Source organism: Neomonachus schauinslandi, chromosome 10 (genome assembly GCF_002201575.2).
Source record: "Neomonachus schauinslandi chromosome 10, ASM220157v2, whole genome shotgun sequence".
NCBI classification, from domain to species: Eukaryota; Metazoa; Chordata; class Mammalia; order Carnivora; family Phocidae; genus Neomonachus; species Neomonachus schauinslandi.
Window position 1 is genome coordinate 90,041,652 of NC_058412.1, and position 26,498 is coordinate 90,068,149.

The 26,498-nt window shown below is 46.8% G+C and overlaps 1 protein-coding gene across 1 annotated transcript; it reads right to left on the reverse strand.

The window, feature by feature from the left end:
* Window positions 1-547: 547 nt before the first annotated feature.
* Window positions 548-7,726, reverse strand: GZF1 (GDNF inducible zinc finger protein 1). The gene is made up of 5 exons (XM_021700694.1): window positions 6,320-7,726; window positions 4,927-5,021; window positions 3,189-3,356; window positions 2,475-2,632; window positions 548-2,135 (listed from the first exon to the last, which is right to left on the reverse strand). Exons 1-5 carry the CDS (start codon window positions 7,705-7,707, stop codon window positions 1,785-1,787), a joined length of 2,160 nt encoding a protein of 719 aa, XP_021556369.1. The 5' UTR covers window positions 7,708-7,726; the 3' UTR covers window positions 548-1,784.
* Between the last annotated feature and the right edge of the window lie 18,772 nt (window positions 7,727-26,498).

The following is a 26,498-nucleotide window of genomic DNA, read 5'->3' on the forward strand; positions in this document are numbered from 1 at the left end:
ATTAACACATTAAATGATTTTTTGTAGAATTTCTAAAGAAACAAATTCAAGACAAAAATTCTTCCAGTAGGTAACAAAATAATCTATTATTTAAATTCCTTCTCATTAAGATGACTTTATTCCATGAAACAGTACATCAGCTGGGCAGGCTCATTCTCTTACCAAAAGTAAAATGGTTGTGTGATAGTTTTGTTGTTGTTCTGTAAACACAACCAGGATATGCTGTCATCATTGAAAATTCAGTACTGCCATCTTCAAGAGCAAGTGTGAAACATGTTATCAGCCCCTCTAAAACATCTTAGAGTGGCTTCTGTATTTACTTAACATGTTATAAGTTAGAACAAAATAAGCATTTCGGGAGAGTCTTCCCACATTACTTTCTGGCATAGTGCAACTGTGTCTTCATCCTGGAACTTAGGATAAAGTACCTCTCAGAAAGTGAACGTTTTCACAGCCAGTTTAATAAATTAAAATGTAAGAAAAAGAGCAACTAGTGAACAAAAGAATTCTTCGGGGTTCTCTCTTTAAATTATTATGTTTAGGGTTACATGTGAGTCAAAGCACTTAGCATGTGGCAACACACCCAAGCCACTGGAACCAAGAATCAGGCTTAGCAAATACAGCAGAATTAACTTCACTGCAAATTCATTTTAAGCAGGCGGCCAGCGGAGCACTGAAGACAAAGTTCCTGGTTCTTCACAATCCACTCTTAAGGCGTAATCAAAGACACTCCAAGGCTTTTGGTCCCTTCTGCTTATATGCTCACATGTTCCCAAGGAAACAAACGTGTGGGAATTACTTGCCTGTTTCAAGCTCTTGATACGTAAATGAGAAATTCTAGGTTTCTGAAAATCACAAAGTCAGGAAAACCCAGCCAAAAATACTAACACTCTGTGTTCTAAGATTTGCCAGATCACCTCATTGCTACTTGTGAATAAAAGGACTCCATAGTGTTTCAAGTGTTCTAAAGCCTCTTACTTCACTTTCACACCTCTGCAAAACCTACTACACCATTTGCTGCTAGAATCTTTGGTAGGACAGCTTTTACCTAATCAGACTTTAGGAATGAAACCCAACAGCCACACTTCATTTCAGCAGTTATTCTATGGCCAACTTCCTAGCTGTGAATGTGCTCTGAGTACAGATTATACGAAGCCATTTTTCAAGTGTTCAATTTGTCATTCCTTTTTTAGTACCTACAGACAGGAGGTGGAGGGGAATGAATGCAACCATCCATTTCTTCAGTACAACTCAAGGGTCTCCAGAGCAAAACGGACTTGCTTCTGTTCAACAGGGAAGAGCTGAAAATACATGGTCCCAGTTTTATTTCAGCTTGCTAGAAAAATAGCTTAAAATTATCAGAGAACTAAACCCACACAGAAGGGTAAGGCAGGCTGAGAGACCAGGGAGATCACTAACAGTAACTTCATGAGCTGGGCCAGGGCTCTGTATTCTACAGTTACATAGTTGTCCAAACTTCCTACACATCAGGACAAGCATTATGCATATAACCTGCACCAGGATCCAGTGAGATCATGTTAACTGCCTTGTTTGTCGATCAAGCGTAGCTGAGATCATGCAGACTGGGATTTTTAAAGGGAAGCTCTAAAAATGCTTTGATAAAGACGTGCAAGTTAGCAGAGATTCAGGAAAATGTGCAGAAGGTATTCTTGCTCACTCTGCCCACAGACAGTTCTTCGCCTTAGCCCCTGGCATTAACCTGCATACAGCAATCACACACGTGGAGACACAGCGTAGGATCTGCTTGGCAGGTAATTAAGCTCTCATTCCATGTCAGTCAGCGAGTGAAGCTGTGCGGGCATCGGGTCTGTCTGCGGAGTCAGCTCGCTAAGCTCACTGATGGTGGTGGCCAGCAGCGTGTCCTGAGACACCACACAATCGTCCGACTTGCAGGCCGTGTCTGCAGAACTGTTCTCGTGCACCGTGGGTACAGTGCCTTGGACTGTGGCGAGGTTGTGAAAATGGCCATTTTCTGCAAAAGACAGCAATTTATCTGAAAGTTTGGATGGCGTATATTCTTCATCCGGCTGCTCAGTCTTGTGTGCGTCATCATTCTTGGGTGAGCCATCTACAATAACAAGGAAAGACTTCCATGGAGTATTCTTATCATGTATCTACAAATCAAACACAAAACAGAAGTCACAACGTGTTTTTGAACGAGTGCATCTTTCAAAACAATGGTCTCTTTTCAACTTAAATTTAGTTTCCACCGTAGCAAAATACCCTTTCACTAATGGCCAAATCTCACTTATCACAGATTGTGCCTTTGGGGCCCTGAGACTCGGTTCTCCGTTCACACTGGGAATGTACTCCCTGCAGGGAAAACCTGAAAAGGAAAGGCCCACTATCTTCGACGACCACCGTATGGAATGATGGCCAGCATTTCTGACTGTCTAGATTACGTGTACCTGGGGACCAGCGACAGGCCCCGCGGAAGCCGTGCCACTGCTTACCGAGGTATGCCGCCGGAGGGTGGACTTGTCGGTGAATGTCCGCCCGCACGCGTTACACATGAATGGCTTCTCCCCTGTGTGGATGCGATGGTGACGCTGGAGAGCGTTGAGCTGGGTGAACTGCTTCCCACACTGGTCACAGCAATAAGGACGTTCCCCTGAGATGGGAAGGGAAGAAAGCCACTGGTTGGTCTCCCCAGCCTACTGTGCTGAGTTCTGAAATGCTCTGCAGTCATGCCGCTGGGGCCCACTGGCAAGCAGCAGCAGGGAGACTATGCTGGGAACGACTCGAGAGTCAACTGACAGGTACAAATCTATCCCTCTAATACCAGGATTTATGGTCTCCACCCAAAAAGGGCCAAAGCCAAAAGCTGGTACTACGTCTACAGAAGTTCACCTGTTTTCCACAGTAACGGAATATAAAATTCCAAGTCCCATAATAACTGGATTTGTGTGTGTGTGTACACGAATATGTACAGACCATTACCCTGACTTCTAATCTGAAAATGTTAAAAATGTCCGCATATCCACATCCAAACACTCATACCTTTCCAGTTTGTCAGGGCCAGAAACTAGAAACTCAGAAATTTAAAAATGCTATTATGACACACAAAACAACGCTAAATTCCAAACAGTTTTCTAGTAAATCAAAAACTTTTGGGACATTATCCTTGCCACACTGAACTCCCTTCCCTGACGACATGCCAGCCATACCTGTATGGACTTTAATGTGCTGGTAGAGCGAATTCCGCTGGGCAAAAGTCCTGAAACAAACTTCACATTTAAAGGGTTTGGATCCAGTATGGATTCTATTGTGATGTTTTAAATACTCCTTAGAAGCAAAACTCTTGCCACATGTTTCACACATAAAAGGTCTTTCACCTACACGAAAAGATGAGACGGAAAGTTAGAAACGATAAGGCACCAGAACACCTGACAAGCTGGCCCACACTCTAGAACACACATGAACTCAGAAGCACCGTGCTGGGCAGCACGTGACAACTTCTAGTTAAAACCGTCCTAAAACATCTATTCGTGTAAGATGCCTGCTACTTCCTCAAAGTTCAGGTAAAATGGCCTTGGGAATCCCATAGCCTAGAATTAGATCATTCAGTCAGCCCACATTTTGGAAACTTAGTCATTCCAAACAAGAAATTAACCTTACAACCTGTTTGGGGGAATTGTTGGATTTTTCAAAGCAGCATTCATGTGGCACTTTATTGGGGCAAAAGCCCCTTGAGAGGAGAGGAAGTTTTTACTTGGACACGTATGCACGGCTGCTCTGGGGCAGCAACTCCAATCAACCTGGGCTGGGTTACAGAATAGGAGAAAAATGTTCCCACTTCATGTTGTATAGTTTGAGTCTTTTAATCCCACAAATCCGACTCATCCGATTATTAGGTGTACCCCTGACTTTACAAACATCAAAATAAAAATATTGGCGTTAACAGAACCTGAGTACATTAATATTTTCATAAAATGACTGGTTCTCGCTTAATGCTTCGGTGTGACCTGACCTCACCTCCACCCCCAATCTTCCATTAGGCACCAATTCTCATTTTAGAGTCTCAGTAATTCCCATCATTAAATGCCTCAGCTCTGCCTCGCCTGCATTTGAACTTGAGGCTCACATGGCAGTGTTTAGAGATACAAATTTTAAAATGCAAACAAGAAAGAACTGGGTTAGTATGATAATAGCAGTGTACAACAGTTAGATTCTGTATCCTATACAAGGTTCTAAACCTCAGCATCGCTGTGCTGAATTTGAATAAAGTCAACTTAAATTTTCTCCCTCACGTAATAAAATCACATCGCAAAATTTTGAAAAATAGAAATGAGATCATCCCACCACCTCAAACATATAGCAATTTATTTTCATCCAGTCTTTTATGTGCAGGTTTTCAATGTAGCTGGGATTAGCTGTCTGCATAATTGTGCATTTTCCAGTCCACATCCAAGCACAGGTGTTTTTCCTAACGTTTAGAGCCCTGGGAGTGGCCCCATCGGGCGCCGGGAAGGGATGGATTTACCAGTTTACTGGACCACTTCCTTGTGGTTGGACAATCAGGCTGTTTCAATGCTCTGTTATTAGGAAGAGCAAGAAGGGGGATGACAGCCTATAGCTTTTCCCATATTTTGAACAACTTCTTTAAGGCAGATTCCTGGAAATGGAATCTGGGGCTAGAACAGAGGAGCTGTTTCACACCTCTGGATACATCAGACTCGCATGCCGGCTCCCAGCGCCCAGTGTGCACAGGCCTCCGCCACGAGCACGCCAGCACCGGAGCCCCGGGCATGTGTGAGCTGGTAGTTCTTGCTCACTTATGAGATGGAAAAGCTATATATCACAGCCTTAGCCTGCACCACTTTGGTAGATGCCAGCTTCTATATTAAATGGCAGTTTCTTCTACAGCTAGAAAGACATTCAAGCACAACAGCATTGAGTATTTACCTGTGTGACACCTTTTATGATAAATCAGCATGTGGTTCTGAGTGAATCTTGCACCACATTCATCACAGACAAAAGGTTTTTCCCCTGTATGAATTCTGAAAGTACAACATTCAGATGATAACTTAGGATGTATCTCAAAGCTCACTTTGCAATACAATTTCCACGCTAGCCTGCAAAGACGGTTATTCCAAGAGACCGAATGGGAACAGCTGAAGTGGAAATACACAGGCCCACGACCTCCATCCCCAAGTCCGTTTCTGCAGGAGGCCGGCCGGGCGGGGGGCGCTGCACGGCCCTGGCCAGCAGACACTCGCCTTTGCTCGCTCTCTTCACCACTGAATAGTACCGTGCAGTATTTGCAAAGCTTCCTCATCAGAGTGATCGACCACAGACAGCCTGGGGACTACGGCTGACCAAGCACCGTGTGATCAAAAACATTATCGTCGATTCCTAAGACGACGTGACCAGTCCAGAAAGAACAGTTTCAAAATGCTGAGGAAAGCTGGTTTCTGAGGAGCATGCACCAGCATTTGAGTTTCACAACCAGTACGAAGCAGCCATCAACCACGACTCACTGCGCACTTCCTACGCCAAGGTTTTAACTGATCACAGAGTAAAAAGACAATGAACGCCATGCTACCACCCCAAAGACGCCCCAGCCTGACGGCAGGTCTACAATAGAGGAAAAACTGCTTGTCTGGATTTCAAGCATGAACAGTCAGCACTGGAAGGAAACCTATTTAAAAACTGGTGTACCCCACCTACAGTTCAAAAATTATGAACAGAAAACACTGTCCTGATTCTGGCGGTTAGACTAACCAGTGGCACTTTCCAAGCCCCAAGAACGAACACCTACGACCAGAGGAGTGTCCTAAAGCCCTAAACGTCCTCTCACGGAGGTCTTTAATGGGACCATGGGACCCAGCTGGTCACAGGCCCAAGTTCTCAATGAAGAGTCAGGAAAACAGCAATGATGGTCATTAGCCCGAACGGCCCTCAAGCATAAGCATGGCGGGCACCGTAAGCTCCAGAGGCTACTCTGGGATCGGGAGAGCCTGGCCTGCAGTGGCCGTGCGACAAGACAGGCAGGGCCTGGGTTCCGTGTCCAGGCTTCTGCGCTGGCACTGGGCACAGGGTGAGGGGGACGGCCATCAGCCTGGGGCCTGTAGGAAGGCTGAGTGGAGAAGAGAATTCACAGACTTCCCAAAGCAGCCCCACCCCCCCATTTCTAGAGGGCACAAATTACGAAGTGGAACGTCTGCAGACAGCCACGCGGGTCAAACCCTAGAACGACCTCCATCTCTCCACACCCCCAGCCCCAGCACACAAACAGGCCGCATGGCGGGCAAAGAGCAGCCTCGCAGCGGCTCCGGCCCGGCGGCCGCGGCCCTACCTCATGTGGGTCTTCAGCGCCGAGGGCTGCGAGAACTTGGCCTCGCACTCGGTGCAGCCGTACGGCTTGTGGCCCGTGTGCGTCCGCTCGTGCAGCCGCAGCGCCGTCTTGGAGCTCAGGCCCTTTCCGCACTGCTGGCACTGGTGCCGCTCGCCACCGCCCTCGTGCACCTGCACCACGTGCCGCTTGACGTCCTTCTTCCTCTTGAACTTCTTGCCGCACAGCTCGCACGGGAAGTGGCGCTCGCTGCTGTGCACGTGGCGCTGGTGGCTCTTGAGGTTGCAGCGGTTGGCAAAGGTCTGGCCGCACGTGTCGCAGCGATGCACCACCTCGGTGGCCACCCCGTGGTGGTGCCGGATGTGCTTCAGGAAGCTCTTCTCGTACAGAAAGGCTTTTTCACAGATAGTGCACTTGAAGTTGCTCTTCCTCTTCTCGCCCTCCTCGTCCTCGTCGTCGTCGTCCTCCCCCTCCCCGCGGCCTGCGTCCTCCCTGCCGCCTGCTTTCGGCAGCACCTGTGCCACCTCCACCCCCACCCCCACGCCGCACTCCTCACGTTTCGGGACGGGCTCCATCTCTGCTCCCATGGCCTCCGGGTTGGGGTCCTGGGGGCCGTGGGCGTCCCCCATGTCGTCCTCGGCACTTTTCTGCTGCTCCCGCAGCCTTCTCGTGTATTTCTTTTTAGGGATTTCCACAAACACCTTTCTTCCAGCCAGCCTTCCGCTGGCCCTTCTGATTTTCGGGTAGGGAGGCTTGACTGCCTCTTTTTTCTTGTCTGGCTTCTCCTTGGACTTCCTCGGGGGCACATCTGGCAACACGCCATTGCTGATTGTCTCCACTAGGGGATCTGAGGAATCCCCGAGGCCATTAGGGAGAGGACTGTCCCCGGGGGGACTTGCCCTGGGGTCGGGAGCAACAGCAGCTTGGGAGCCACTGCTCCCTTCTGCCTCCTGAGACTCAGAGAAGTTCTGCAACTCCAGAAGTACAGACTCTAACATCTGTTTCTTCAACTGAAAACAAGTTTCCGATAAGTCCAGACATTTTAGTTTCTCAGCCATTTCCAGCATTCGCTGCACACGATCTTCTTCTACCTGTACCTTTGCAGTGTACACAAACTCGAGAAACGAGGCAAAGTCAACGACTTGCACTTCATTTAGGTAGACGTTAGTCCTCGTACCATCCACAGTCTTCTCATTAAGGAACATCTCCTTAAAAAACTTGCTGGTGGCTGCCAGCACCGCCTTATGAGCCATGAACTCTTCGCGGACGCCCTGGTACTCCACACTGACAGTCACATCACACAGGTGACCGAGAAGGCGTAGTTGATGCATTTCATGCAGAAGGTTGAACGGTGAGGATTTGGATTCCAGCAGAACTGCGCCACTTTCCATGTTTCTTCTTTCTAATAACAGCTCTGAAAACAGAAACAAGAATTATTCAAGCCTGAGCAAACACTGAAGTGAAAGGATTAAAAATTAGGATTATTTCAGTTCTCTAGAGGATATTAACTGATTAACAGCCAAAACGTAGCTTTCCTCAGCTAAAGATATAAATCACACCACTTCTTAGAGGGTTCTAAAGTGAAGTCCTAATGCCCCCTCATAAGATAATGTTTGCACACACACAAAAAATACTACTAGGGTTTCTCCCAATGATAAACATAATTGACCAAAGTGACGCTTAATGAAATATAGTACAGCAGTAACTGCTTATCTAAGTCATTTTCTAACTTGCTTACAGACACAGACCTCAAAACCGTAACAGAACTTACAGCAATAATAATCTCTAGCTCTTTGACCAGGAAACCAAATAATTAAAACAAAACACGGGTCCACCAAACCTTAGAGAATCATGTCTACCTTTGAAAACAACCAACTTGGGGTGCCTGGGTGGCTCAGTAGGTTGACTGCCTTCGGCTCAGGTCATGATCCCAGGGTCCTGGAATCGAGTCCCGCATCAGGCTCCCTGCTCAGCCAGGAGCCTGCTTCTCCCTCTCCCTCTGCTCCTCCCCGTGCTCTCTCTCTCTCATAAAGAAATAAAATATGATAAAATAAGATAAAATAAAATAAAATAAGAAAGAAAGAAAACAACCAACTTGGGACGCCTGGGTGGCTCAGTCGGTTAGGTGTCTGCCTTCAGCTCAGGTCATGATCCCAGGGTCCTGGGATAGAGTCCCGCATCGGGCTCCTTGCTCAGCAGGGAGCCTGCCTCTCCGTCTGCCTGCCGCTCTCCCTGCTTGTGCGCACGCGCTCTCTCTCTCTCTGACAAAAATAAATTTCTTTTAAAAAAAAGGAAAAAAAGAAATGAAAACAACCAACTAAATAAATAACTACTTTCCATGAGGAAAACTTCATAAAAAAGTAGTCCACAATCCACGGCCATTTCCAGCACCCCTAAACACCTCATAAGTGAATTACCGCTACTCTATGAGAATAATTTCACGAGCTGTGCTACCTTGAGCAAGTAACTTAGTTTCTCTGAACCAGAGTCTGCTCCTTTGTAGAAAACTGCCAGAGCCCACGAGGCTCCAGTGAGTACAAACATGCCAAGTGCTTACAGCCTCACCTGAGGCTTGTAAGCTACTTGCTACTGGCTTCCCATACACCAGGCCTAGGTGCCACTGTCGCTGTTACCATCCCCATTTCACAGAAGAGGAACTAACAAGGTAACAGTAAGTGGTCGGGCTGGCACTTGAGCCTGGGCCTGGTGGGACTCTGGACTCACACTTAAACTGCTCAGCATGCCCCTCACCTCAGCAGTGCCAAATGCAAAAAGCTGCTTTTCCTCCCTAGATCTTTCCACGTCTGTGGACACTGCAGACTGCACTCCCCACTCCAAGGTCTCCTCCCCCTGGCTTCCGTGGCACCCCACACCAGCATGGGTCACTTCTGCTTTAAGGGAGCTACTCTTTCCTCAGACTCCCTGACTAGGTACTTTCTCAAGATGCACCTAACCAGGGGCACCTGGGTGGCTCAGTTGGTTAAGCGACTGCCTTCGGCTCAGGTCATGATCCTGGAGTCCCAGGATCGAGTCCCGCATGGGGCTTCCTGCTCGGCAGGGAGCCTGCTTCTCCCTCTGACCCTCCCCCCTCTCATGTGCTCTCTGTCTCCCTCATTCTCTCTGTCTCAAATAAATAAATAAAATCTTTAAAAAAAAAAAAAAGATGCATCCAACCTTATGCTCTAGAATCTACCTCCCTTTTCACAGTACGTTTTAGTTCTAAATCTCCACCACCCATCCAAAGTAACTGTCCTCCTTCTATCCCCCTTCAGCCAGATCTTAGATGTTGCCTCAGATTCAACATGTCTAGGGCAGAACTTGTCTTCATCTTCCCTGGAAAACGAGCCTCACCTCTACCCAGTTCTCCAGTCTCACCAGTGATACTGTTTCCAGTACCTGGGGCTACAGCTGGCTTCCTACAACCACCAGCCACCCCCAAACATGAAAAAAGACTGTCCTCTGAGAGTTCAACTGTAACAAGAACATCCAGGAGACCTGAGCAGTCACCGGAAGAAGACTCCACAGTCAACTCTAAACACCCACCAAGCTCAGATGGGTGAGGCGGGGGAGGGGCGGTACACTACGCCAAGGACTGTCACTGATTCCAGCCCCAGCCTCGGAGAAATGGCTGCAGAGGGCTTGCTCAACCTGCTGTCCATCCTCACCAGCAGCCCTCCACTTCCCCAAACCTCTGCCAACCGGGCCCTTAAGCAGACGTGCGAACCTACAGGCGGCCTGACAGCGATTTCTGAGTCAATCAATAAAGTGGTTTCTGAGCATGATTTCCCATCCTGTCTGAGCACAGGAAGGAAAGGCAGTGATCATGGCGACAAGAATCCTCTGGCCTGGGTGACAGCTGCATCTCCCACTGTAATTGGCTGGCGCTCGGCCGCACCTCCGTCCCCGAGCATCTCCCTCCCGCCGGCCGTTCTCCGCCGCTCCTCCGCACTAAGGAGGGTGCGGCGCTCCCGCCCGGCCGCGTCCGGGTCCGCATCGCGCTCCGACGGCGCACGCCCCCGCCCCCTCGGCCCCTCTGACCCGCACACTTTAGAGGGACACACGCCCCTCTGCAAACGGATCCGGTGCCTGCTGGGCCGCGGGCATCCACGGCGCCCGCGTGATCGGGCCTGGACCTCCGACCCCGGGCCGCCCCCGACTCCTGCGCCCCCAAGGCCCGCCGCTTCTCCTCAAAGGCACGCGCGGCCGGCCCGCTCGCCACGCCCGGACAAGTCGGGAGGCAGCGGCTGCGGCGAGAAGCCCGGACGGCCCGCGGGCCACACACTCACCTCCCAGCCGGCGTAGCCGCCGCCGCAACCGCGCGTCCACCGGACGAGGCCCCCGGGGACCGACGGCCGGCTGGGCGGGGCGGGACAACAGCGCGGGCGCCGCCGATTGGCCGCCGCGGGGCCCGCCCCGCCCCCAGACGGCCCCGCCCCCTCCCGTGGCTGGGGTTCGGGGCTGCGCGCGCACGTCCGACTGCGGCGGCCGTTCGGGCAGGGTTACGTGATTAGACGTACGCTCGGGGCCCGAGTCCGCGCAGGATTGCGTCACCAGCCGCGAGTCAAGGGCTGCGCCTGCGCAGAAGTTACCGCGAAGGCGGCTCCGCGTCTGTTCTTGGAGCGGCGGGGGGCGGAGCCGGGCCAGCCCCAGAAGGTCACGTGGGCGGGGGAGGGGTGCGTGGTAACATTTGGGTCCGTCTCGGTCTATCGCCCGTGGCGCCTGTAGTCCGTGTGCTACGCGCAGTTCCGGGCGGTGTCTGCCACTCGGAGAAGGGGAGGGTATACGACGCCGGCCGGCACTGGGAAGGAGCGGGCGTCCCGCGGGCGTCCTGGGACTGGCCGGTGGCGGACAAAGCGCTTCCACGTGCTGTGGGTCGGGGTTGGCGTGGGGCGGGGTGCTCGGCGGGCATTCTTCCCGCAGGGTCGCCTCCTGGTTCGGCCCTGGCCCAAGAGCGCCGAGATCACACCTCACACCTTGCTTCAGCGTGCGGTTTGGTGTCCCGGGAGTCTGCAGCCACGCACGTGGTTTCAGCGGTCATTACGGAGCTTCCCAAAGACCCAGCCTCCCTTCGGTGGAAAGAATTCATGCTCCGTCTTTGAATCCTTCAGCCCAAAACCTTGCTGCTTCCACGCATCCTTGTGCACTCTTAATCAAATCCCGCTTTGGAAGACTGACTTAAACTAACACTTCTCGGTTAACCCGGCCCCTGGCTTCCCCCTGCGAGCCACCGCTAAAGCTGTGCGAGATCCTGTTCCTCAGCGGCCAGCCTTGCACTGGGCGGCGTCTTACCTACACAGTGTGTCGGTAACGTGTAGGACTATAAAACGCAGATTAAAAAGACGCTTAATTCTTCCTGTGAAAATATTTCCTTCTCCTTTTTGAGCATATAGTTTAGAAAGGTGATCACTGTAAGTATTCTGTCTTTGAAATGTACCTAATTCCTTTTGAAGATTAGCTAGGCCCTGGGTCAGCTTTACGACCTAGAACCTAGAAAAACCTTGCTCAAGGGCTCCTGGAGCCATCTGTTTGCAGTGTAAACATCCAGAGAGAAAGCGCCCAATCTCCCAGTTTCCTAGGAGACTAAATTTAATGGGCGCCTTGTTCCAAAGTTGCACAACTAACTCCTGTCGTAAAGGTATGAGAAGTGTGTTTTTACTCTGGATAAACCAAATAGATGACCTAGATAGTCATCCCACTTACTAGGTAGAGAGGATGAACTATGTGTGATCAGTGGTACTGTCTAGTCCTCTTACTGGAGGACTAGTTATTACTGTTTACATTGAGACATATTGTACCCGGTTAGCTAACACCGAAAGGGTGAGATTTCTTTCTGTCTTTGTCATTTGCCTGTGATGCACATCACATTCTGGTGTAAGGCTTATCTGATAATTACAAGTGTTTTCTTTACTACCTTTATATTGGGGAGAAGATTTTATTTTCAACTTTATCTCCTCGGGGTGCCTGGGTGGCTCAGTCGTTAGGCCTCTGCCTTCAGCTGGGGTCGTGGCCCCGGGGTCCTGGGATCGAGCCCCACATCAGGCTCCCTGCTCTGCAGGAGGCCTGCTTCTCCCTCTCCCACTCCCCCTGCTTGTGTTCCCTCTCTCGCTGTGTCTCTCCTGTCAAAGAAATAAAATCTTTTAAAAAAAAAAGATAAATAAATAAATTTTATCTCCTCAACAGGAGCCAGCTTCCCACACATAGTGGGTACTCAGTATTTTAAGAGTGAATGAGAGGCATCTTGGCTTCGGCACACTCTTTCTATTTGCATTCCATGATTCCAGGAAATTGGTATGAACACAATTTTTAGTTGTGGCCCCAGGGCCAGAATAATTTTTTATTTTATGATTTTGTTTTGCATTGCTAAAAGGTGATTTGCTTCCTCACTTAAATCTTCAGGGCTTGTTGGCCATCTGTGTATCTCCTTTGGAAAAATTTTTATTCATTCAGACCCTCTATTTTTCTTTAGTTACTGTTCTTTATATGATTGAGTTGTAAGAGTTCTTTTTATATTCTAGATGAAAGACCCGTATCAGATATATTTTGTAGATATTTGTTTTTACTTTCTGGATGGTATCCTTTGAAGCACAGGGGTTTTTAATTTTGATGGACTCTAATCTATTTTTTTGGAAACTGTTGCCTAATCCAAGGTTATGATGATTTACCCCTGCTTTCTTCTAAAAGTTTTGTAGTTTTAGCTCTTACATTTAAGTTTGATCCATTTTGAGTTAACTTTTGTATACATATGAGGTAGGGGTCCTACTTAATTCTAATTGCAGGTGATTATCCAGTTGTCCCAGCATTTGTTGGAAAGACCCTTCACCCATTAAACTGTCTGGCCTCCTTGTCAAAAATCATTTGACTGTAAATGCCATCATTTACTTCTGGACTCTGTTCAGTTGATCCACAGGACTATCCTCAGTACCACACTGTCTCGGTTAATGTGTATGTTTTCCTTTTTCATGGAGAAGTTTTAAAATTTTTGCTGATCTGCCAGTCTTTTCTTTTGGCTTTCTTCTGCTGATTTTAAGCTCAGAAAACACTTTGAAATGTAAAGCAGAGAGAATAGGAAGAACAAAGGTGCAGAGATGATACCCCAAGCACCTACCATCTCCAGAACAGGCTGCGGATGTGGCTCTGAGACTCCTGGTGGTCAAAGAGAAAAAGGCCATAAAGCTTTGTCTACCAGAAAGAACAAAGCGAATTTAGTTTGCTCAGAGGAAGTTTTATGTACGTTGTGGGCAATATATGTCCTAAAGAGCATTCTTAAGATGAACCTACCTCCGTGTTCTTCTCCATCATCTTTTTCATCTTTTCTCTCTTCAAATTTGCATTAAATGAATTTGCTGCCCCCTCTTCACCACCAGCAGATTCACTGTGATTGGCTCCTGCTGTATTCCTCCAGGTACATCTGTCTCATAACCTCTGGCCGCTGATTAGCTGGTGAGTGGGACCACCACCTAGCACGCTGGCTGAGGTTTTTGTCTTGTCTGGATTCATGTATTTTTATGTAGAAAAACAAGATGTAACTGCAGTGGATAAACACTCATTTTTGTGAACTGGGCAACTATAAGAAATAAGGTAAACACTGGAATGAGATGTAGTGCACAGCTCACATCCCCTACATGGGGATGAAGACTCAAGGGGAAAACAGGCTGATGAGAGACCCATGGGTTCCAGGTAAAAAAAAACACTCCTCCTTACCCACGTGACTTGAGGCAAACAGCTCACCCAGTCTGTCAGTGCATGCCTCTCTACGAGCCCTGGACAGGTGGAGGCCCTGGGAACATTGCACATCTCTGGTGAAGATGGCACTTTATTTCACCGTGGTGTTGGGCACACTAAAAGAACGTGCTTTAGTGGGTTAGTGGTGCCAGCTCCCTGGTCGCTAGTGTCCAAACATGACAGTTCCTTGGGGGAGAGCCTAAAACATACAGAGACTGGCAAGAAAGTAGCATGTGCTGTTCAGAGATGTCCTGGGTGGAGAGCAGCGGCTCTGGCCTGGGCACAGGACAGGCTGTGGGGTGGCTGCACATCGATCTTGACCTGGGTGGTGGTTACAAGGCGGTCTGTTACTAAGCTTAATATTTGTTTTGTGTGGTTTTCTGTAACTGTGTCTTATTTTTCAGTAAAAAGAAAATAAAGGAGATAAAGAAGCCACGCTTATTCCTTTGTACCAACGTGGAACATGTGCTCAGTGAGTGTGCCTGCCCCATTGTTGACTGCAGACATGAGGCTAAAGGGCCACTTCTCTCCTTGGTCTTTTGTTTCCCACACTAGTTATTTGGTCACTCAGATCACCAGCAAGGTCTCTTCAGTTACAGTACAGCCCCACTTTGTTCCTGCAAGCAAAGCAAAAGGAATGGTATGTGTCACCTTGAATTGCTGACTCCGCCAGGAGCCAAAGATCTCTCCCAAGTTAAGCTATAGAAACAAGATTTGAAAAATTCCAGCAATAGAGCCAACTATGTAATGACGACAATCCTCCTGCTACAAACCCTTAGAAATGGTAGCTTAAATATAGCAACTGTCGTTTGAATTCATGGCCAAGTTTGCAAGGAATCTGGAAAATCTCTGGGGTCCAGAAATAAAGAGGGAGCTCAACATGAAGCCTGTCAGTGAGTGAGCTGCACTGCCCTGGAAGGGACTGTGGGTCTGGTCTTGATAATAGAGCTAGGAGTCTGGATTTACACACACACACACACACACGCATAGTCGGGAAAGTAAGAGCAGTGAGACCTTGCATAAAGCTGAGACTCACAAAGAACCACACCTTCAATGAAACAGTAGTTTAGAAGAAAAAAAAATCTATCAACACAGAGAATCAAGTAGCTGTTGAGTTTACCCTGAGCTAGGGGTGTAAAAGCCTCCCCTGAAGGTTTGTAACTATGGGCCTGCCTCTGCATATGGAGTTGTGGTTCAAGTTATGCTGCCCCTGAGTCCTGGGAACCTGTTAGCTTGGAAATTAACAGAAAGCCTGGTCTCTGGCCAGAAACATCCCAGGAGCACCCGTAGAAGCAAATGCAAAACTGCTCTGGAGGGACGGACAAGGGAGCAAGCTTCCTGAGCGAATGGACGCCAGTGGTGTTAACAGACAGCAGGTTGGACCCGTAAAAACTTTAGTAGGACTCTCAGATTCTACCGTAAATATGTTCACATTGTTTAAAACAAAAGGAGAACTTAAATATGTTAGAATAAGATAAAGGGCAAGCAGATATGAAAAAGGACTAAATAAAACTTCTGAAAGTTAAAATATACTCACTGAAATCAAAAGCTGCGTTGAGGTAAGCAGTAGGTTCGGCACAGCGAAGAATTACTGGGCTGGAAACAGACCTGATGATGTTACCAAGACTGCAGTGGAGACACAGGATGGGAGATGTGAAAGAGAGGTTAAGGAAGATGGAGGAAAGAATAATAAAATCTAATATACTCCCAATAGGATTTGAGGAAGGAAAAAAAAAAAAAAAGAGGCAAGATTCAAAGAGATATTGGCTGATAATTTTCCAGAACTAAATAAAGGAATTCTCAGGTTTGGGCAGGATGGATAAAAATAAATTCGCATCTAGACACAATATAATGAAACTGCAGAACAACAGAACCAAAGAGATCTTAAAATTATCCAGAGACAGACCAGAGAGAACTGAGTAAAATTCTCTAAGATCATAAAAGGAAGCCCATGATCTGTGTACAAGATTCATGCCAAGGGCAAGGAGATAGGCACCCATAAATTCAGCAGCAGGAATGCTGAGCGCAAGTAGCAGCCTTCTTTATGGAAATGATAAAGGATGAGTTCCACAGAAAAAATTCCCCGTTCAAGAACTGCGATTTTTTTTTCCCCTCAATTTTTCTAGTCTCTGGTCTAATCCCAGGTGTGACAGTTAATTTTGTTCCAACTTGACTGGCCCAAGGGAGGCCCTGATAGCTGGTAAAATAGTATTTCTGCGTGTGTCTGCAAGGATGGGAGAAATTAGCATTTGGTTCAGTAGACTGAATAAAGAAGATCCACCTTCACCAAATGTGGGCAGCATCGTCCAATCCATTGGGGGCCCAAATGGAACAAAAAGGCAAAGCAAGGGCCAATTCTCTCTGTTCTTGAGCCAAGACGTCCATCTTCTCCTGCCCTCCGAGCTCAGAGCTCCTAGTTCTTGGGCTTTCGGACTCCAGCATGTACACCAGTGGCCTTTGACCTCAGACTGAATGATTCCCTGGCTTTCTTGTTTTCCACCTTGCAGCCAGCAGACTATGGGGCTTCTTAACCTCCAGAGCTGCATGACCCAATTCCTGTCATGAGTCTCCTCTTATTTATCTCAGTATATCCAGCTACTGTTTGTCTGGAGAGCCTGGACTAATACCAGGGCAAGTCCACCTTTCCATATCCTCTAACCACCTTGACCTTGAGCAGTTCCCCTTGCCCCTCCCCTCATTTTAACTCTGTCACTTTCTGACCCTATCTGAAAATTCTTGGCACTAAGATATACTCTCAGGACAGAAAACCTATTAAGTCATGGCCTCAATTCTTCTCCAAAGTTCTCAAACCACTACTTCTTGAAATATGTGTCACATTTTCTCATATGAGTCCATTACACTGCATTCAAATTTATACTTGAAAGAGGTTTCCTTTTTAATGAATCCACATTACAATGTAAAAATTCTGATAGTTTCTATTAAAATTGGATTTTATGTTTTTATGTATTTTATATTTTTTATTATCTTCAAATGAATGTCTGGTGCAAGTTCAACTTCTTATAAAAGAAATACAACATTAGATGATAATTCATTCACTTGCCTACTGTAATGTTCAAAACAAGAGTCCAACCCACAGGTTCTAAAATCAAATTATAAGTCTTAGCTCTCTGGTGATGAAGCAAATGTTTCTATCTGCCATTTAAATGTCTTACCTCTTTTGCTGGTTCTTCATTAAGCAATTCCAATAGAAAGTCAAACTGATTAGAAGTTTAAACCCTGACAGAACTTGCCATAACTTACTGTGAACACAGACTCTCATTCTCTCTCTCTCTCTCTCTCTCACACACACACACACACACACACACACACACACACACCCGAGTCCCTAACATGAGTGTTGCAGGCAGCCCACTACGGAACCCGCACAGCTCTCTGCAGCATCCACATTCACGGGGCTTCTCCTAGTGTGGGTTCCAGGTGCCTGGCACACTGCACTTTGTGACAGAAGGGACAAGCCTGGAGGCCCCCAGAGGACAAGACACCCTGCGGGCTCTCTGTCAGAGGGCACTGGGAGGAGCGCTGCTCTGCCGGCCTCTGGAGGACATTGATCCCACCTGCAGTCATTCAGTCGTTCGGGACTGCCCACGGTTCTCCAGGCCCTGGGGTCTGAAGAGAGTGCAGCCGTGACGGCATGGGCCGCCCCAGCAAGGCCTGGCAGCTCCCTCGCCGCCTCGGTCGCAGCCCGCACCTGCTGCGCTCCTTTCCATCAGCCCAAGGGGCGTATCTAGTTTCCAGGCTCCTCCCACCGTGCACTTTGCATCCGGGCACTCTGGTTGCCCACCTGCTGACGAGGCTCTGTGCACACATGTGCCACAGTTTTCTCTTGGTGGGAAACTACTTTTCCCATCCCTGGCCCCCAGGCCTTGAGCCCCCGCCACTCACACGGCCGGTGCTCTGTGCTGTTCCTCCAAGCCTTCCATTTGCTCTCATTTCTTCGCAAATATCCAGCAGACCCTGGCACTCAGGTCTCTCGGCTGCCACTCAGTGCAATTTTTCTGGTTCAGTTTGTGCGCTGTAAACAAACTCCAGAAATGAGGCAAATTCCTTGATGCAAATGTCATCTAAGGCAATCTATCTCTTAAAGTCTGTCGTCTCATTTCTGAGACAGTCCTTGAAGCAGCTGCTTGAAACAGCTAAGATACTTTGTGGACCAGAAAGGCTTCCCGGGTCCCTGGGTGAGCAGGGTTGGCATCACAGCCCGCGATCCCACGGATCCCACGATCCGCCCAGCCTATAGGGCCGTGCAGGACCCTTGGAGGACTCATGAGCAGTGGCTGCTTCTCCATCTGGTCAGAAAGGAAGAAGGAATAAGCAGAACCAGAGCAACTGAATGTAATGTTAATGACCACCATTAGGCTTTCTTTGTTTGGGGATAGAATTACAGCGTGAAAACGACTCGCCCTTGTGAAAGCAGTGTGCGTGGTGGACGGCCCCTGGGGTCCGTGAGCCTGGAAGCTCTGTGGCCTGGGATGATGGCTGGGCTCGCCTAGGCCACAGGCTCCTCCTCAACGCAGGGCAGATTCTTCTGGGCCCTCCCCAAGCCACCTGCACCCGCCTTGCTCTCACTGGGTGTGGACAGGGCTCAGTGACCTCGGGGAGGTGGGTTAGCAGCTGTGCACAGTGAACACCCAACAGCGACAAAGCAATTCCACTGACTGTCCCTGCCCTACTTTCTAGCGTCTGATTTGGACAGACCTACGTACAGTTTCTACTATCTTTGTTCCAGCTTAAAATATATATATATATATGCTCTGCCCTCCTCCCACACCTGTTGGCTCCTCCTCCCTCCACCCGCAGCCCTGGTGCTCACCCAGGAGTGGATCCCACAGTCGCTCCCCTTCCTCAGGAGGGTTTCCTGATGCCATCTCAGTTCCTACAGGATGGGGCTTCTCCCTAGCTGTTTGTGCTAAGGATTTGGCCTTTCTGCAATCCAGGACTGTTCCTGCTCCTCCCCCGTCCCAGGACCTTTCCTTCTTCCTTCAAACATTGCAAACATAGATCCCCTCCCTGCAACGTCCCCCCAAAACTGGTCCCAATTCTCAGGTTAACAATAATGAAAATAAGAACAAAATGCATTTCATGCTTACAGTGGGTGAGCCACCATGCCAAGTACATTGCTGGCATTACTCAATTCTTCTCACAAAACTATGAAGGGGTAGTATTTTTACCCCTTTTTACAAATGGAGAAACTGTGGCACAGAGAGGATAAGGCTTTTTTTTTTTTTTTTTGAGGTATAACTAATATATAACATTTAATTGAGATATAATTAACATATAACATTGTGTAAGTTTAAGGTATACAATGTGATGATTTGATACACATATATATTGTGAAATGCTTACCCCAATAAGGTTGGTTAATACACACATCACATCACATAATTGATTTTGTATGTGGGTAGTGAGAACATTTAAGATGTACTCTCTTAGCAATTTTCGAGTATATAAATATTGTATTGTTAACTATAATCACCATGCTGTACATTAGATCCCCAAGACTTATTCTTCTTATAACTGGAAATTTGTACCCTTTGATCAGTATTTTCCAAGTTTCCCTATACCCTAGCCCCTGGCAACCACCATTCTACTGTTTCTATGAGTTTGGTTTATTTTTTTAAGATTATACATATAAGTCCTATAATACAGTGTTTGTCTTTCTCTGTTTGACTTATTTCACTTAGAATAATGCCCTCAGGGTCCATCCATGTTGTCACAAATGGCAGAATTTCCCTCTTTCTCATGGGTAACATCCCATTGTACGTATATACTACATTTCTTCATCCATTCTTTATCCAATCCATTTCTTTTTTTTTTTTTTAGATTTTTTTTATTCTTATGTTAATCCCCATACATTACATCATTAGTTTTAGATGAAGTGTTCCATGATTCATTGTTTGTGCATAACACCCAGTGCTCCATGCAGAATGTGCCCGAGGATAAGGCTTTGAAGGGTCAGAGCCAGGATTTGACCCACAGAACCGGGAAGCTCCAGAGTACGAGCTCTGCCCAGACCATAAGGCTTCCCAGCTCAGGGAAAAATCCCAAGGGAGCTGGAGAGGGTGTGATTAAATAACCTCCGAAAAGTGCCACATCTTCGGTTTGCATGAATCCCGAAGTGAACACTGAGAAGTGTAGTTCGTGCACAAGCCTAGGAACCTAGCCCTTCTCTGCTTGGCCACATCACCAACATCTCTCACCTCTGCGCTCCTGGGCACCGAGGCCAGGGTTCCAGTCTGGCAGTGGCCTCACAGCCCGCCATCACAGGCCATTTACACATCCTGGCCTGATCTTCCCTGCTTTCCCCACTTAGTTCCCACATATCCCTTCGGCCTCCATTCAGTTGTCTCCTCCCCAGGAAAGCCAACCCCAGCGCCGACCATGACAGAGCCCCATTCCATAAGCTCACAGTTCCAGGTACCACTCAATAGTCACACACAGGACAGTGTGATGTAATACTTATTTGGTGATTGTTGGATTACAATCTTTCTACCCCCAACTAGGCTGTGGGGTTGATGAGCACAGAATAGTGAATCCCTAGCGGCCAGCTCTGCATCCTGGCACCTAAGTGAATGAATGAATGAGTGAGTGAATAAATCAAGGAATGGCCACTCATTTGTTCTTTGCACAGGGTCCCCCAGGCTGTCAGCTGCCTCTGATGTCATGGGTTCCCTGGAAACTTCACAGCAGGTGCATGCAGCTTCCCAGCCTTTCCTATCCTCTGTAGCCCCCTCATTCTTTTGCCTGTGGCTGGTCTGATTGACAGACTTGACTCTCAGTGCTGTCCTGGACATGGTGATGTGGGTCATGCGCATGGTCGTATGCCCTAAAGAAGCCAAACCAGAGACCACTACGAGAGTTCAGATGACTATTTCCCGCTTCTCCTGGCTGAATTCAGCTCAGATGCACTGAGCAAGAAGAAACACCTATCACACAGCTTCATTTCATTTCCCTAATGCCAGAGAAATGCATTCAATGCACCTACTATGTGGGAGGCTTTTGAGGTTCTCTGGAGCGCCAGTAGCAGAACGGGTTGTCTCAGTCTTCAGTGAGGAGTATGGAATACGGTAGCAGTGCTCCTGTCACTTTAGATTCAGGTTATGATCACAGATCACAGCTTCTAGGATTCTAAACCAGCTGATATCTGCAAAATGCCTAAATGGCGGCCACACAGTGTGTCTGTCGTGAGCACTTCTCTAAATTGATGCACAATCCTGAAACTCTATCTAAGGAGGATCTAATTGAAAGTTACAGCTCTCCTTTCTAAGAAAAAAGGAACCATATACACCTAAGTAATTTTGCACACAATTTCAAAGCCTTCACAGGCCTCCAGAGGCCCATCTGCTAAGGGAAAAGGAGGACCAGGGCCTCAGGCTATCTCCTCTTCCAGCAGATATTAATTTGTGAGTTATTTTTTAAGTGTTTAAACGTTAAGAGAGTTACATGTGTAGGCCAAAGTTCACTCCTCATTAAAGTTAACATCTGCTCACTTCAAACGTCCTTCCATCCTCCTGGCTTGCACCAATGACAGTCACATCAGACCTCAGTCACCAGACTGGACTCTGGGGGGGGGGACCACTGATGTAGTCTGTCAGAGCATGCTAGTTGGTGGCAAAGCTGAGCCCACAGAGGGACACAGTTTCTACACAAGGATCCGTAAAGATCTCTAAGATGTAGTTTGTTGAAAGTTTTTGGTTTGATGTAGTTTGTTGAAAGTTTTTGGCTTTGACTGGAATTGGAGCTGTGGAGGTTGTTGGTTTCAGCTGGCCCAAGCTCATCGCACACAGGCGCATGAGATTCTTCCTGTGCTCACCAAGAACGGCAAGGTGTTGGCAGCACAGTCCCAGTTTTGCTTGCAACAGCTGCATGACTTCCAGCTCACAACAGGCATTAAGAAAAATGGGTGACAGTAGCTCTGTCTAAGCACTAAAGGTGAAGGAGCTGGGGAAAGGTCATTTGCCTTTTAAAAACACTTTTTATCTTTAAGGCACCATTCCTTGAAGATCTTCGTAAATCATTTTACATACTTCTGGACTGCATCTTTCTTTTTTAGTGTGAGGACTTATATATAACATAAACTTCACCAGTTGAACCATGTTTAAGTGTGCACTTTGGGGCATTAAGTACATTCACAGTATTCTACAGCCATCACCACCACCCATCTCCAGAACTTTCTCAGCATTCCAAACTGAAACTCTGTACCCATTAACAATAACTCCCCAATCTGCATCCCCCAGGCACCATTCTACTTTCTGTCTCTCTGAATCTGACACTCTAGGGACCTCATCTAAATGGAAGTACACAAACTGTAGCCTTTGGGGTCTGGCTTATTTCACTTAGCACAAGTTCATCCATGATTCTTTGAAGTGTGAATATTCTTTGAAGTGTGAATAATATTCAATTGTATGTATATACTGGTCTTGTTTATCCATTTATCTGTTGATAGATATTTGGGTTGTTTCCACCTTTTTGCTATTGTGGATATACTGCTATAAATATTGGTGTGCAGGTATCTGAGTCCCTGTTTTCACTTCTTTCAGGTATATATTTAGAAGCAGCATTGCTGGATCATATGGTAATTCTGGGTTTCTAATTTCTCTATATCCTCAACAATGGACTGAAGCATTTTTAAGCAAGAGATTTTTACACATACATAATCTTTTCAGCATGATATTCTCAATAGTTTTATCAAAACTCTCAATACTCTCAATAGTTTAAAAAAAAATAGTTCTCAGTGTTCAGGATTTGAGTCCAAATAAAATGTCTCCAAGAAAAGCCTATCTGATAATTCATGACGGGAGATGGGAAACATACTAATAAATGGCACTTTATTTTGAAAAGAGTTCAGGGGCGCCTGGGTGGCTCAGTTTGTTAAGCGACTGCCTTCGGCTCAGGTCACGATCCTGGAGTCCCGGGATCGAGTCCCGCATCGGGCTCCCCGCTCAGCGGGGAGTCTGCTTCTCCCTCTGACCCTCCTCCCTCTCATGCTCTCTGTCTTTCATTCTCTCTCTCTCAAATAAATAAAAAAAATCTTTAAAAAAAAAAAAGAAAAGAGTTCAGGTTCCATTAAGCGTTAAAAACGCATATATCTTCTCATCATGAGCATCACATTCAGATAAATGTAATCCAGCCCTCATATTTAGATAAATTTAATCTGGCTTTTAAATAAATCAACTTTGTTGGGGCGCCTGGGTGGCTCAGTTGGTTAAGCGACTGCCTTCGGCTCAGGTCATGATCCTGGAGTCCCGGGATCGAGTCCCGCATCGGGCTCCCTGCTCGGCAGGGAGTCTGCTTCTCCCTCTGACCCTCCTCCCTCTCATGCTCTCTGTCTCTCATTCTCTCTCTCTCAAATAAATAAATAAAATCTTTAAAAAAAAAATAAAAATAAAATAAATCAACTTTGCTTCAACATGGAATGTCAAAAAGGGTGATGCACCACTTTTATAGAACAATTTCAAATAAAACCTTGCTGTAACACTATTGCGATCTTACTTTATCACTATCAAGGATCCTATGTAAGTATTTAAAACAGCACATGAAGTATTTAGAATGTGCTAGAAGTCTAAGTAGACATAAAAACAACGTATGTGGACAAGATCAGCTAGGATTCTGTGTTCCACGCAAGTTAGTTAGCATTCACTGCTGGAAAGACTTCTTCAGTTGGGTGTCATAACAGCTTTAGTGCTTGACCAAGTGACGAAACCAGATACGATTATCATAAATTTTATATTCAGTTCCCTTTAGAAATGGCACACAATCAGGTTCAAAGGTGGAAATTATGCCAAGCTTCTTTAAAGAACTTTTGGAAATCAATAAGAAAAAAAAAAACCAACAACCCAATACAGAGTAGCAAAGAACACAAATAGACAATTCACACATAGGAATACAAATAGTAGAGATATCACTGACAAATGTAATAGTATAATAACAATGACAGACCAATATCTAGATCAATTGGCCCAAAGTTAAACATAACGTTTGAGGCAGCACAAGTATGCATGGAAATGCAATCTCAGGGTCAGTTAGGGAAAAAAAAAAATCTATCCATGGAACTGTCCTTACCTGTTAGCTATCCTGAAGAAGTAAAAGGGAGTGAACAATTTTCACATAAGGGCGTTCACTGGAGTACATTTATATTACTAAAAATTTAGAAACAACCTACTTACCCATAAGAAGAAGACTGAGTAATTTACAATATACCTATGCATTGGTTTATTATGCAGTCATTGAAGTAACGTTTAAAATTATTTAATGGAACTAGTGGTAATTATTTCACGATGTATACATTTCTAAAGTTGTACACTATAAATAGAATATTGTCAGTTAAACTTCAATAAAGCTGGAAAACCTTGGGGAAATGCTCACTGTATCATAACGAGTAAAGAAGATTACACTATTCTCAGAAGAAACGATTCTGATTTAAAAACAAATCTATAAAACTAGACCGGAGGGAACTGTACCGAACTCTACACTGCACTGGGACCCATGGAGACGCGCGCGACTGCCGCGCCCCACCCACCCGGCTCCGCCCACGCCCACGCCCACCGCGACACCGCCCAGCCACTCACCCGGCGCCACCCGAGTCCGCCCAGCAGGCCGAGCCACGCCTCTCACGGACTCCCTGGAGCGTCGCGGAGGTGAGGGCCAGGCGGCTCACCGCCCATTGGCTGTCGGGCCATCGGCCCCGCCCCACCCCGCCGGGACCTCTCCTTCTCAGTGCTCCTCGGAGGGCAGGAGGCGGAACTGGGGCGCTGGGTCACGTGGGGCGCGCCGCGGCGGGTGTTCACTGTCAGACGGTCTTCCAGTTCGTCCTCCAGTTTGTCCCCGGTGGTCGCAGGATGATGATGTTGGCGCCGTCCGTGAGACCCGGGAAGTCCCGCTAAGGTGCGGGAGCTCTGGGTTCAGAGGGCCGCTGCGGGCGAAGGCTGCCTCCGAGTACCAGCGAAGGGAGAGTAGGTCCGTCAGGGGTCGAGGCCGCTGCGGTCAGAGCCCCGCGGGGTGTGGGTTCTTGGGGAGGAACGACGGCGCCACCTAGTGGGTGATTTTCCTAACGTTTGGATTCCCAGGCTCCAGAAGACAAAGTAGATCAAATGAAGCGTATTTACACAGCTTGGGGGTCAGTCAAGAGTTTGAGTTTTAGCATCCGCCTTAAACTTGGGCAGATCATTAGAACTTTATTTCTCACAAGGTTGACTGGTGATTTTTAAATTTTTTAAATGTGTATTTTTTTGTGAGACCCCAATATGTTTCAGTGAAATACCTACCTGGAGACTTCGTTGCTCCAGGTCAGACTCAGGTTGGCTGTTTGGGGAGAAGTGAGGCCTCTCATCGTGGATGCCTGCAACTTGAATGTCCTTTACATCTGCCTACGAAAACATACTCCTAATTCTTAAATGAGATTTTAATTGAAAAAGCAAGATATGCACACTATAAAAAATGGAGAGTCTGAGAGAATATACAACACCAAATGCCTTGTCCCCACATTAAAACCCTAGAATCCAAACCCTAAGGACAGCCCTCGTTAAGTTATTGCCAATCCTTCCAGAAAACCCATGCATACAGAGCAAGCGTAAAAGGAATCTCATTTTTTTAAACACGAAAATCAATTTTCTCATCTGTAAAATGAGGTTGGAAATAGTGCAAAACACCTTGAATAGTTCTTGGAATGTTGATTGCACTGCCTGTGACAACTATTGTTAATATTCTACGAAGATTTTAAATTTTTCTGACTACCATGAATCCCTAAGATTTCATGTCATTCATATCATGTACAGGTCTGCCTCTTGTTTTCAAGGCTGCACAATAATCCATTCTGTGGGAATATTATAATTTACTTAATCTCTTAGTGTTGGACATTTGAGATGCTTTCACTATTATCACAAAGACTGCTATGATGAATTATCTTGTATGAAGATGTGGTGTGTGTGTATGGCTATCTGCAAAATACTCATACAGTTGACCCTTGAGAAACAGGGGGTTAGGGATACTAACCCCTCTGTAGTCAAAAATCCACATACAACTTTTGACTCCCCCCAAACCTAACTACTAATAGCCTACTGTTGTTCAGAAGCCTTACTGATAACATAGTTGATTAACACATATTTTTATGTTATATGTATTATATACTATATTCTTTCAAAAGAGTAAGCTAGAGAAAAGAAAAATGTTAAGAAAATCGTAAGAGAGAATGCACTTACAGTCCTGTAATGTAAAAAATCCATGTGTAAGTGGACCCACGTGGTTCAAACCCTGTCGTTAACTGTACATAGAAATGGAACTACAAGGATAAGAGAGGTGGGTCTTAAATGTCACTTTCTCTCAGAAGAGCCTGCACCAATCAGCATCCCCCAGAACTGAGCAGGAATGCTCCTTTCCCTGGACCCTAGCCAACATGGAGTACAGCAGAATGTTTTGGTCCATTATCACTATGATGAATGAAAGG